Genomic DNA, 13,433 nt, shown 5'->3' on the forward strand with positions numbered 1-13,433 from the left:
ACTCCAATTCACCCTATCATAAGCTTTAGCCATGTCTAGTTTCATCACAACATTGGCTGGTTTTCCTCTTTTCCTGATATCTGTGAGCTAGTAGTACATTTTCTGATATGCTTCTACCATTCACAAATCCAGACTGATTCACAGAATTATTCTTGGTAATAAGCCTTCTAGTCTATCATGTAATGTTTTAGAGATCACCTTATTTATAAAATTACTTAAACTAATTGGTCTTAAGTTTGAGAAGGTTTGAATGGACTCTTTCTTAGGCAACAAAACCAAATTAGTGTGAGTAATAGATTTAGGAAGGGTATTTCCCTGGAAAAATGATTGAACAATACCCACAATATCTTCGCCAACTATCTCCCAACAAGCCTAAAAGAAGTGTCATGTAAAACCATCTGGGCCACATATACTCTCCCCATTAAGCTCAAAGACCATTTTTTTTATCTCACTATACTCAGGAATTGTCTGTAATAACTCATTATCTTCTGTAGTCACAAGAGGCTGAATGCTCTGTAAGAGGGAGAAGTCACTTTGTAAGTTGGTTCCAGAAAATTGGTTCTGAATGAAACGTATTGCTTCAGTTGCCACTTCATCCTCTCATTGAGCCTATAGACCATCAACTTTCATTATTCTCTGTATATTTAGCCTCCTCTTCCTTCCCCTGAACAATCCATGAAAATACTTAGTGTTCTTATCTCCCTCTGAATGCCACTGAACGCTTGCCTTCTGCCTCCAAAACTCCTCCTCATAGTGTATATACATCTTATATTCAGCATGAGCTTGCTGTAGAATAGCCCTGTTAGATGATGTAGGATTTTTTTCATAGAGATCTTCTTTCATCCTAACTATTTCTTCTCTGATATGCAGTTGTTTGAAGATATCACCAAATTGTTCTCTGCTACATTTGGATAGAGCCACTTTTGTTCTTTTTAATCTTAACTTCCATTGTAAAAAAACATCATCATAGTGATCTTTATTCCAGCTAGCCTTCACCACATCTTTAAAGTCTGCCCTGTCAGTCCAAAATTTTAAAAACCTGAATGGTTTTATAAAATTCTGATTCTGACCTCCACATTTTAATAATAAAGGTGCATGATCAGATCCAGTCCTTGCTAAGTGTTGTAGTTCCATGTTGCCATGTAGATCCTGTAGCTTCTGATTAATCAACAATCTATCCAATCTTTTAAATGTACATTCTGAATCAGCTCGTCCATTCCACCAAGTAAATGGACTACCAGAGAAACTTATATCAAACAATTCACAAGAATTGATACAGAAGGCAAAATTCTCATATTCTTGGATATAAACAGGAAGACCTCCTATCTTTTCATCTTCCCCCAGAATTACATTAAAATCTCCCCCTACCAACCAAGGCTCTGAATAATAATCATTAATGAAATACAAGTCATTCCAAAGTTTTATCCTCTCCTCTGTTGTACATTTGGCATATATCAAAGTAGTAAGCAATTGTTTTCCATATTCCAACGTGAGTTGAAGGGTGATTTGCTGCTCTGTATCTGAGATCACCCCTACCTGAATATGATCCTTTATAAATACCCAAATCTTTCCATTTGAGTTATAACCTCCTTTTAAAAATTTGTATTTGTCTAGTATCTTGAAATGGTTCCATCAAAGCAATTAAGAAGAATTTGTGGTGTCTGTGTAACATTTGAACTCTGTGAAATGCATTTTGAGTCCTCATAGACCTTATGTTCCAAATGAGTGCTTTCATTATCATCTAATTGATGATTTTACCACCCTCTTGGCTTGTATTCTTGTTGGTTGAACATCATCCTCCTTTTTAGTTTTACCTTTTTTGCATTTCAATAAAACTAAAGGAGAGATTACAGCCTCTCTACATACCTCCATTGCATTTTGATCACTATTCACTTCATCTGTGTCTTCTATGAATGAACTGGCAGCCTTGATCTCCACCACCATATCCTCTTGACTTTGATGTGATATTAGTGTGTGGAGTTTCTCCATAAGGGCTGATTTTACACTACAACTCATAATTGCTGACCTATTATCTTTCTCTGGTGTTGGTATAACAGGAACTACAACTACTGCACAAGAAAGACTTTCTTCAACCAATGGAACTACAATTTGGAGGGGAATCTGGCAATCTGCCTCAGCTAACTCTTTCAAGAGTAAGCTGTCAGCCTCTTCTTTCTGTTTTTCCTCCACTGCAGCAACAATCTGGGAATCCTGTTTATTCATTTGATTGAGACTGATATCTTCTATATTTTGCTTTGTAGGTACAATTATCAGCTGCCTCTCTCCTTCTCCCAGCACTACATCAATCATCCCTTGTGCCTGTTGACCATTATGCACCAATTGTTCCTCCATTAGTTCCCCACTATGCCGTGTTGCTATTTTTTCTGTATTGTCCTGCTCAGTGGTTCTATTGATGCTACATGTGTCTCCATATCCCTTTACTTGATAATTTGCAAATGCATTAGTTATCCATTCCTTTGTCAATGAGTGATGATGAACCTTGTTAGCTTCCCTTTGACTCTTGACTTCACTTGTTTTATCATTACTATAATTTGTCCCTGTAGATTCCTCTGGATGCACCTCTTCTTTCTTCTCGGCCAGTGCAGCAAAAGCATTATCAATATTAATGCCCTTTTCTATCATTTTTTGTACTCCAATTTATTGCTCACCCTACTTATCTCGTGACTCTTGTATGTTGATGGGTTTCCAATATCTTCGAACAACTCGTCTCCTTCTTGTTGCATGTTCATTGCCCTGCTCTTCATTGTTGTTATCGGTTGTCCCCTGTTTTGTCCCCTTTGCATTGTGTACCTCTGTTTGCCTTAGTTCAGGATGGAGGCTTCTACATGTTTCATCCTCATGACCTTGCACTTTACATTGTTTGCAATATTTGGGCAGCATATCATATTGGATCTTAACTTTTTCCTTCCTAGACTCATTTGTCTTTTTGTTTATAATCTCCATCTCTACATGCTTAGGAAACTCACTTAACAAGTCCACTTGCACCTTGACCCTCGCACAACTAGGTCTAGTTTTATTGATTGTTGCCATGTCTAACTGAAGAGGTTTTCCAACTACAGGTGCTAATGAAAACAAGGCTTCCTTCACAAAATATGTGGGTTTTAAATCCGAGAAGGATATCCATGCCATAGCTTGTGTCGTCTCTTCTTCAACCTTAAACTTAGCATCATATATAAGTGGCCTCATAGTATATGAATAACCGTCCTTGGCCAGAATATAATATATGCCTTTTGACATTAAGTTTATGAAGTCTTCTTGTTGATCCAATCTAATCAGAACATGCCTATTTCTCAATAGGCCTATTTTACACTCTCCTTTGATATTACACTGTCGTGGGATACTTGTGCGGAGTTCTTCCAACTCCGGCCAACCATAGGAAAATTTTCCAACCACGACGTATTGAAGATCTTCCAAACTATTCATCCTATCAACTTCCTCTTCTGTCCACACAATCCTTGGAATCCCATTATTGTATTGGAGTTGTTTCAATGGAATAGGCTCAATTCCAGCCTTTTGGGCTTGATTGTTGATATGATTCTTAAGGACATTAGCATAATTGTTAATTACATGAGTATCGTGAGTCGCCAACCCAGGCGCGATAAGCAGATTTAAACAAGAATTTTGTATTAGAGATGGAAAACTACTATCTTGTAACAGATTCGACTGGCCAGCCCCAAGATTAGGCTGACCAGTGGCCAGAATGGCCATTCATGGAAGGTATTAGGTTAAAGGCGGCGCAACGGCGCTAGCAAGTTAGGACTGATAAAAGCGTCTTTTTTGTTTTTATTTTAATTAAATGACCTGATTTTATATTGGTGACGTGGACCTCTAATAAGAGACCATGTCACATTAATGGTTTTGAAAATCTGGATATGGATTCCGTTATAGAAAAGGTGGTTAATGAAAAGTGGCATGAATGGACCTTTTCTATAACGGTAATGGCATAAATGAGCCAGACTTTTAACGGATGGCATAGATGAGCCTTTTCCAATACTTCGATGACATATTTGAGCATTTTCCCTTTAATTTGTTCAAAGCTATTAGAGCTAGATCCACCTTTTGGGGAATACGAGTCGAAACAATAGCAAGAATATTTCTAGTAGAACATCTTTCACAATCCCTAGAGAGATGGTTCACTAATAGACCGAGGGATAAGTCATTCGACTCATTCACATCCAGATCATGAATGTTTGGAATCCATATTATGCAATGAGACATTACTTTTGCTAATTCAAATTGAAGGGTGATATAAAATCGGTCTATTTCCAGCATCATATCCACAGTTAGCCCATTCATCCTAGTTAGAAGTTTTGTTTTTCTATACTTCAGTTTTAGACTTTGTATGTGATGTATGGGTTACGTCCCAATCACTTTTCTTGTGTTGTATTAGGTGGCTTTGAGACTTATGTTAAGACTTTCGATCCACTTTTGTCAAACTCTTTTGATGTATAAAATGCTATCTTTTAAAGTCTTTACTTCTATTATTTTGTATGATGCATGTTAAGTAGCTTGTGTAGGGCCTCTCGACCCTAAACGTCATGTTACATCTAGGGTCTACTTTGGATCGTGACAATGACAAAATTAAAGTGTTTGATGTCTGATGCAGATTGTATCCATAGTAAAGGTGATGGACGAACATCCTGATATACCACTACTCACATTACAAGAAAAAATTGACTATATTGTAATTCTTAGGAGAGCAATCTTCTCCAACGCTAGAGAAATTTTATGAGTGTCAACGTGAAGCATATGAGTTCATTAATGACTGACAAAGAATTGAAGCTGAAAATGTATGTACACTCCCTTATAGGTGAATCTTGGTACCAAGGGTTACCACAAACTGAAGTCATTACTTAGCCAAAGCTACTGGAGTGTCGGTGTGAAGCATATGAGTGCAGGTGAGAACTTGAACGAAGTGACAATAGAAGAAGTCACCAAAGCTATGAACGATGTGGCAAGACATGGTCATGATTGGATTTTCAAGCTTAGAGAAGTAATGGAAAGGATCATGAAAAATAAAAATAGATCTACAAGAATATGATTGTTGCGGAGATCTATTTGATCCTGACACTGGATGATCGAGTCAATCTCATTGTGTCGTGGTGTTAAATCAAGCACTACTAGAGAGGCAACCTGTATTTTGCAAGTTTTACTTTTTTTTACAAAAAATAGATGAGATATAGTTCAATAGTGTTTTTTTAGTTTCTTATATTGTCTTGATGGTTTTATTAGCTTTTATAAAGAAAAATAAAAATACAACAAGACGACATGCCATAACCTTAACTAAGGTAATACACCACTAATAGTGTTTAATGTCTATTTCACTCCCGGATTCTTTACCCTCACAGTACTACTTCGCTATAGGTCACCCAGGAGTATTTAGCCTTGCAAGGACACTACGTTCTAGGATGGGATTGAAATAGTCACAGACGAAGCACAAAATGTTCAAATAAAGGCAGTAATTGCTCAAATTTCTTCATAATCAGTCATGCAAGAAAGGAAACTTACGGATGAGCAGCATCCTATAGCGGTGTGCATCATTCAAGTCATCGAACCAATCAAAGCTTATCGGAGAAGACGACCTTTTAAAAGCATATGGAGATCTCACTTTCCCTTTGGCGTTTTTCTTTGGTTTCTTTTTCTGTCATTTGGCTTTTGTTGTTTTTTATTTGCATAGTAGGCCGACTTAGGGGCTATTATGTTGGACCTTGTACTTGTTTTATGCATCTATATATTTGGCCAACTTTGGCCTTTATGGAAAAACAATGGATAGCGGAAAAATACCAAAATATGAAGTTCGATTCATATCCGATTGTGAAAACTCTGGATTAGATGTGGGAGTTATTCTACCTAATGAATATGAGAGGTGAGAGTAGTGAGTATTTATTTCTATAGTAGTGAACATCTACGCTAATTAATTTCAAAATAGATAGCTCATTATAGCCCTAGTGCATGTCATATAGATGAAATTTTATGGACAAACTATGCTCTCACACCCCTATTGGTAATTATTTTAAAAATTCAAATAGAAAAAAAGAACTGATAATTGGAGTAAAGAATTTGCGAAAGATTAGTTAGGATGTACTCTTGATCATTATCTCAAGTTAAAGATACAAAAGATAGGTGTATAAATTAGAGTAATTCTAATCTACATTCAAATTCTCACTTCACAGGATCAGAGTACTGGGTATGTTTGGTATTAAGAAGATATTTTCTTGACAAACAAGTAAATTTTCAACCTATTTTTTAGTGTTTGATAAGCAAGCAAAAGAATTTATCCCAAAAACATGTGTATTCTAGCAAGACGTCATGGGGTTAGGATAGAGTGGGGAGTGGAGGTTAGGGATGGCAGGGAATAAGGATTGGAAGCATTGGGTGGGTGGACAGAAGAGAATGAGCTTGGAATGTTACTATCACTTGTGAAACTTATTTTCCCTATTTAATATTAGAAGAATCATTTCCTAATTTTTAAGAAACTTATTTTTCTAGAGAAAATATTTTCCAAATATTTAGACAACCAAACATGATTGAAAAATATATATTTTCCTCCTTGCCACCCAGACCGTAGAGTCAGAAGATTTCACAAACCCAGTTTACTCTAATGAATATAGCTATGAGTAGCATTACGAAGGCTACCATACCATGACTGTTGGGATTGCACAAGTTGAGTGATTCCATTCTAAATTCCCACGTAGAAACAATACTTCAGTCGCAATAAATTTACTATAGCCTTTACCCTGGCTTGCCCCTGTCTCTAAAGGGGCTTACGCACAAACAAATGCCTTCCCCTTCAAATTACAACTGTGATTACAACTAATATGTAAATATCAATAGCAACTTGTAAATAGTTGTAATCACACCTAGGGTGAAAAAACAATCAGAAACGTTGATCCTGTATTTGAATATTTTGCATTTCTCCTACTTGAATTTTGCTTCCATCTTCAGCACATTTCTCTTCCTAGTACTTTTTTTTTGGCAATTCAGAACTTACTAGCCATTAGGAGTCCAAAGGTTACATAATGACAAGGTAATCCCGATAAATAATAGCTTAGCGAATCCACAAATGACTTGAAGCTGCCAAAAAGAAATCGCAAATACAGCTACTTCGAAAAGAAAAAAAAAAAAAGAGATCGAGACATGACCTATTTTTAATACACAAGGCTGCATGCACCTAAGGTCTACTTCAACAAAGGTTTCCTCTCAAACTAGAATGGTTCGCGAGGAACCTGTTTGCTCGTGATCATAGAGAACAGACTTTTAAGACTTGAGAACCTGAAAATAACAAATGGAATTCACTTCAGCTGTCACTTCCAGAAAAAAGATGAATATGTGCAGTCTTAAGTTAGACAAACAGGCGTCATCAAGACTGTAAATTTGATTCAGGTAGAATCAGAGCTTAGATGATTATACATTAAAAGATGAACACATGTCCGGAACATCCTATTCAAACTAGCAGATGTCAAGAATAAGAAAAGCAATGTACAAGAAGCCTACTTAACAAAAACCTACGGAAACTGTGTAAAACATGAAACCAGTGCCTAAGGTGATCTTTTTATTTTTTATTTTAAAAACTAAATCTTTTTTCTTGTATGAAATTGGCAATCAATAAATAAGTACCTGATGCTTTGGAACAGGAAAAGTCTAAACAGAGACCAAAATGACCAGTTCTCACATAGCTTCAGCTCTCTCTTGATATCTTCAGAGACCTTAGCTTGGCTGATGACTTAAAAGAATGTATTAGAGGGACCTCTTCGTCATCTTGTTTTTCTTCATCTGCCTCCTGGTCAGATCCACTGATTGATTCCTCGTCTTCACTAGAATTGTGCTCGTCAAAAAGCTTCTTTCCTTGTATGTTCTGCTTCTTGGTCAGACGACCTCGATGTCTCCCGACTGTACCTTCCTTATCATCTATAAAAGAACTCACATTAGCAGTCAGTTCAAACAGATCCTATGATTGCACAAACCATAAGTGATGTGTTACTATGACATTAACTAGCTCAAAGGGAGTAGGATTGCCCAAGTCTTATAAGGAGTCCACTCATCACATTGACCACCAATGTAAGACTTCTGTCATTCTTTAACAAATAATAACATAGAAACTGTTATGCAATGAATAATAATACATGAAATGTTATGTAAGGATTATTTACTTAAAGGGCATCTATATTACCAATACACGTATCCTAATTCCACATTATCCTGCATAAAATAATGCATATACTCCCACATAACTTAATGCTATATTTTTAGTACCGCAAATCAAATGCAATATGAAATTACGCACAGATCATATTTATCCCATCTACATTAGTTATGCGGGAATAAATTTTTCTAGTCCTTCCAACCAAACATTGTAGTATTCTATGTGAAATTTACAAGCCATAGTAACATTCAATGATATCTAATCGGTTTTGATCTATTGCTTTCACAAGGATAAGGATTAGGTGACCTTTTTTCCAGAAGATGAACCAAACCCAATTCTCCCAAAAGAAAATTCAAACAATCACATTTACTTGCAAAGAACAACAACCAATTCATCCAGAACTAAAATAAATAAATTAAACCAGTTTCTAGTCTAATCACAACCTTTGAAACTATTCATGACCCTTGACATGATTAGCTTTACCACCATGAAGGAAAACCAAAGTGTCATAAAATTGGTAAAAATGGGAAAAACAAATAAAGACAACCAGCATGATGACTTCTAAAGTTGATTTAGATTTCAAACCTAGCTTGTGAACCATTGCTCAGCTCAATTATTCTCATTTATACACTCATACCCAAGTGACTTCATTTTATTCTAAGGACATTTTAGAACTTGGTAGAACAGCAATGATATGATCTTATTAAACAATAGGTTTAAGATATTATTTTCTAGAGATCATGGAGAGCAATGACAATACCACCACCAAAATTAGGAATAAACCAAATAACTTTTTGACGACATTTGACACCATTAGGCACAATCGGTGTTAATTACAAGTTTGTTTAGTCTATTCAGGAATTTGTTGTTTGGCGTACAGAATCAGTGAGAGACAGAATTTTCTGTCATTATTATTTTGTCAGAAACACTAATTTGTCCTAAAAGACAATTATTCAGTATTTGCATGAAACGTGTCAAAGTAGAGTGCAATGGATACAGAGAATTCATATTTGATCCCTTTTTACTTTAGGATTGAGGCATTATTGTTGTTACTAAATGTGGCACACAACAGGATTGGTGTAATCACTTCCCAGTTTCACTCCATTTGCCTTCACTCGCCATCCCAAGATGACAAGAAGTTAACAGCATGGAACCTAATTTATAGTCAAACCAACCCTTCATAAGTTTTTGAAAACTCCTCACACAGTTTCAGACATTATAGGCATGTGCTTACATATAACAGTTCCCTTTCACATGAAAATAAAAAGGAAAAGAAAAGAAGCCCTTTGGAAGTGGACCCAAAACGAATACACTGAAACCAGAGCTGTTTAGTAGGACTGAGAAACAAACAAGAATTAACTCATAAATTAAAGTGCACAGCATAAAAAGGGAGCAAGACTGGAGAAGACAAACTATAGAAAAAAAAACAAATTCAGAGAACTAAAAGTATATGTGTACCTTGTAAAACTTCACCCTTAGCATACTTCTCATGGACCGTATCTACAAATATATGATATGGTCGCCAACCGCTTGGATCTTCATCCGTGTTAACATTTTCAGTTCTTTTCTCGACATCTTTCAAGCTGATCACATAAGAGTTAAGTTGCTCATATGAGAGCTATGATACTTACATTAACAAGAAAATAGCATCGAAAGATCAAATTATGACAAGACAGGGTTGCTTAGGCAGTTCTCTCAAGGACAACTTTAAAAACAACGAAAGAGAGCTTAAATGGAAAAGATATACAATATACACCACTGACATGTCCAAAGGCAAGAAAACATTACGTCCGATGAGAAAGTTATAGCTGGTCATTAGTAAAGTTTTATTGATTTCTTTGAGACACATTGAGAGTGGCAAAAGTATCAACCTCCAATTATTCTTGATTCAGAGACCAGTAACAAACTAAGGCTGTATCCGAGAGTAAGCAGCAACTACAGCTAATTTCACCAACTTCTCAGAGAAGTAGGCCTTGCATAGGTCAACATGGTACACCCCTAAACTTCATGTATGCCATTGCTTCTAGTGTCACTAACGGGCCAGAACAGTTGAAAGTAGGATGCAAACAGACTCTTCACAATAAACTCATTATATCAATGATTATTTGAGAGGAATCTTTTGCCTATTCCATGGTATTGGTTCCTAGAGGCACCTAAAAAGGTTTACTTCTTCCTTGACCATTCTCACAGTGAGAAATCTGTGGAAATGGAAGATAGGTCACATCTACTGGTGATAAGATTAGAACCAGTTGTGATTTTATTGTTATATCACACACTGATTGTGAAACAAAGTGTGGAATATGTTTGGCACCAGATGGGTGACACCGGCTACTCTCAAAGACGTGTTCTAAGTTGGGAATTCAAGAGGAAAAGGAGTAGAGAGTAAAAATGGCTCCTCTGGCACTTTAGCGGCTAATAAGGAAAGAAAAAAAAAAGGCTTAACCGCTTAAGAAGTTACCAATCTGGAAAAAGGCTGAAGTTAAAACTTTATGTGCATATCAGAGGATCATTAATATTTTGTAAGTTGAAGAAGTTAACAATAAAAATATCTGATGTGAATATCAATGATCATTTATACTTTTGTAAGTTTTTGGAGCAGATATGTGATCCCAGTTGGCAATGAATATTGCGTAATTTTTGTAGAGAATCACATTCTCATCATGAACCTCTACTTCTGCATACTGCTTGTGAATGGTACATCCCCTATCACATCAACAAATAACTTCAATAAAAAGAACTTCATATTTTTAAAACCAAAAAAATAAAAAAGAGAAGTTTCTGCCATGGGAATCTGCCACAATCACGACAGCCCAAGCTCCAAAACCCCACCAGGATGTCCCAATTCTCAGGCATATATCTAACCAAGCCACATCTAAATCCAACCCTGTAACCAAGCAGAACACACAGTGTCCAAGCTTCTACAATATACAAAACCCAAGGAACATGAGAAGATAATCTGTTGTTTCCTCAAGTTGTTCCATACCAGGGCTAACACAGAATTTCATTAAACGCCCTAGTTAGATCATCTAACAGGATTGGAGTCAGAATGTTAGCCTTTCATTATGTGATTAAAACGGAAAATTACATTTAGTAAGCTCTTACATGTTCATAATATCTGGAGAAGGAAGTTTAGATATGAAATACAGCACAGCACCATCCAAGAAAGATAAATGCTTTGGAGCTTCAGTAAAGGCATATTGAATGCCTCCTGTGACAATATTCAGAAGATCTGACCGGTGCTTGTTTCTAGCAGCATTTCCAAAAGTCTTAGCAAGCCCACTGGCGAGATCTTCACATTCATGAAAAGTCTTTCTCGCTGATTCGTCATCATCAGAGAAAAGTGCTACTAAGTACCGTTCATGGGCCTGCAAAATCAGAATCAAACATGCTCAACTACCCACAAAGAAAAGAGACTACACTTTCTTCCAATACAACCTTGATTTTTTTGAGAACGACACTCTTTGTTTGGAAAGGAAGTACCTTGGTGCCTTTCTGAATCTAGCAAGTATACTTTCTTTCCAAACAAAGAATCTAACATGTATACTTTCTTTCCCGACAAACTTTTTTTACTCTGTTTTGTTTGTTTTTTAACTGGTAAATTTGTATCGATACTTACTTAAGTACCGTAAGAACCATATTTATAATAGAAGGAAGTACCAAGCTTCCCAAGCGTTAAACCTAACTCTAGCTGGACCCTAAAACATCTAGAATTGACTCAGTCTCATTAGAATAAACATTTGTACGCCAAAAGCGGAACAACAAAATACATGTAAGTTTACTATACAGATGCAAAATTTAATCCAGTTGATCCACTTCTCCCCCAAGCATATTTGTCTCAACATACTAAGAATGAGCTCCCAATTGACATGTCATAGCCTTTCTCACTATCAAGTTTGCAAAAGATGCCAGGTTTTTCTAGTGAGATTCTGAAATCAATTGCTTCATTAGCTATCAGCACTGCATCCTTTATATGTCTTCCTTTAATGAATGTCATTCGTTGTTTGTTCACCGGCCTCTTCAATCTCTCTGTCAGGACATTAGAGATTAACTTGTAAAAGTTTTCAATCAGACTGATATATCTAAAAATCTTTGAGCTCCTTTGCCCATGTCTTCTTATGATAAGAATCAGGGCAATAGATGTTGCATTAAAACTTTTTTCAAACATAGCATTTGAATGGAAATTATGAAATATGTCTGTCTTTATAACCTCCCAGCAATTTAGACAGAAACCCATTGTATACCCATCAGTGCCAGGGGATTTGTCTATAGCACATCTAGCTGAGTAGCTTGTTCTTCTGAATCTTCAAATTCCCCTGCTCATTCCTGCTCCACTCTTTCAGACTCCACCGTTTCCCGACATTGTCAACAAAACATTCTTGAGTTTAACCACCAAATTTGAAATGACTTAGATTGTTCCCAGTGTCCACAGAACAGAGCAATTGGGACATGATCTGTAACCACTCTCTGTAGAGTACATTATTTTAGATCACTGAATTGGCTATTCCATTCTGTTGATACCAGTATCCTGTCTATTCTAGAGGAATTAGTATGGTTGTCTCCTTAAACCAAGTGTAAGTTCCACATCAAGCTGCAAATCAACAAGCTCCATGCCGCCATCCATACAATCTGAAAATCCCCCCCTAGATGAAGTTCTCTTAATGCAGTCCCTTTTTCATATGGGAATCTCTCTCTCTCTCTCTCTCTCTCTCTCTCTCTCTCTCTCTCTCTCTCTCTCTCTCTCTCTCTCTCTCTCTCTCTCTCTCTCTCTCTCTCTCTCTCTCTCTCTCTCTCTCTCTCTCTCTCTCTCTCTCTCTCTCTCTCTCTCTCTCTCTCTCTCTCTCTCTCTCTCTCTCTCTCTCTCTCTCTCTCTCTCTCTCTCTCTCTCTCTCTCTCTCTCTCTCTCTCTCTCTCTCTCTCTCTCTCTCTCTCTCTCTCTCTCTCTCTCTCTCTCTCTCTCTCTCTCTCTCTCTCTCTCTCTCTCTCTCTCTCTCTCTCTCTCTCTCTCTCTCTCTCTCTCTCTCTCTCTCTCTCTCTCTCTCTCTCTCTCTCTCTCTCTCTCTCTCTCTCTCTCTCTCTCTCTCTCTCTCTCTCTCTCTCTCTCTCTCTCTCTCTCTCTCTCTCTCTCTCTCTCTCTCTCTCTCTCTCTCTCTCTCTCTCTCTCTCTCTCTCTCTCTCTCTCTCTCTCTCTCTCTCTCTCTCTCTCTCTCTCTCTCTCTCTCTCTCTCTCTCTCTCTCTCTCTCTCTCTCTCTCTCTCTCTCTCTCTCTCTC

At 37.0% G+C, this 13,433-nt stretch overlaps 1 protein-coding gene across 1 annotated transcript in view; it reads right to left on the reverse strand.

The window, feature by feature from the left end:
- Window positions 1–6,898: 6,898 nt before the first annotated feature.
- Window positions 6,899–13,433, reverse strand: part of LOC102600186 (sister-chromatid cohesion protein 3) — a 19,123-nt gene continuing 12,588 nt past the window's right edge. Inside the window, exons 19-22 of the mRNA XM_006338117.2 lie at window positions 11,267–11,529; window positions 9,623–9,747; window positions 7,639–7,929; window positions 6,899–7,293 (exon numbers count right to left, since the gene is read on the reverse strand). Of these exons, the coding sequence (XP_006338179.1) occupies window positions 7,700–7,929; window positions 9,623–9,747; window positions 11,267–11,529 (618 nt within the window). The 3' untranslated portion in view covers window positions 6,899–7,293; window positions 7,639–7,699. The remainder of the gene's footprint in view (window positions 7,294–7,638; window positions 7,930–9,622; window positions 9,748–11,266; window positions 11,530–13,433) is intronic.

The sequence above is a fragment of the Solanum tuberosum genome, unplaced genomic scaffold, assembly GCF_000226075.1.
Source record: "Solanum tuberosum cultivar DM 1-3 516 R44 unplaced genomic scaffold, SolTub_3.0 scf00003, whole genome shotgun sequence".
Lineage (NCBI taxonomy): Eukaryota > Viridiplantae > Streptophyta > Magnoliopsida > Solanales > Solanaceae > Solanum > Solanum tuberosum.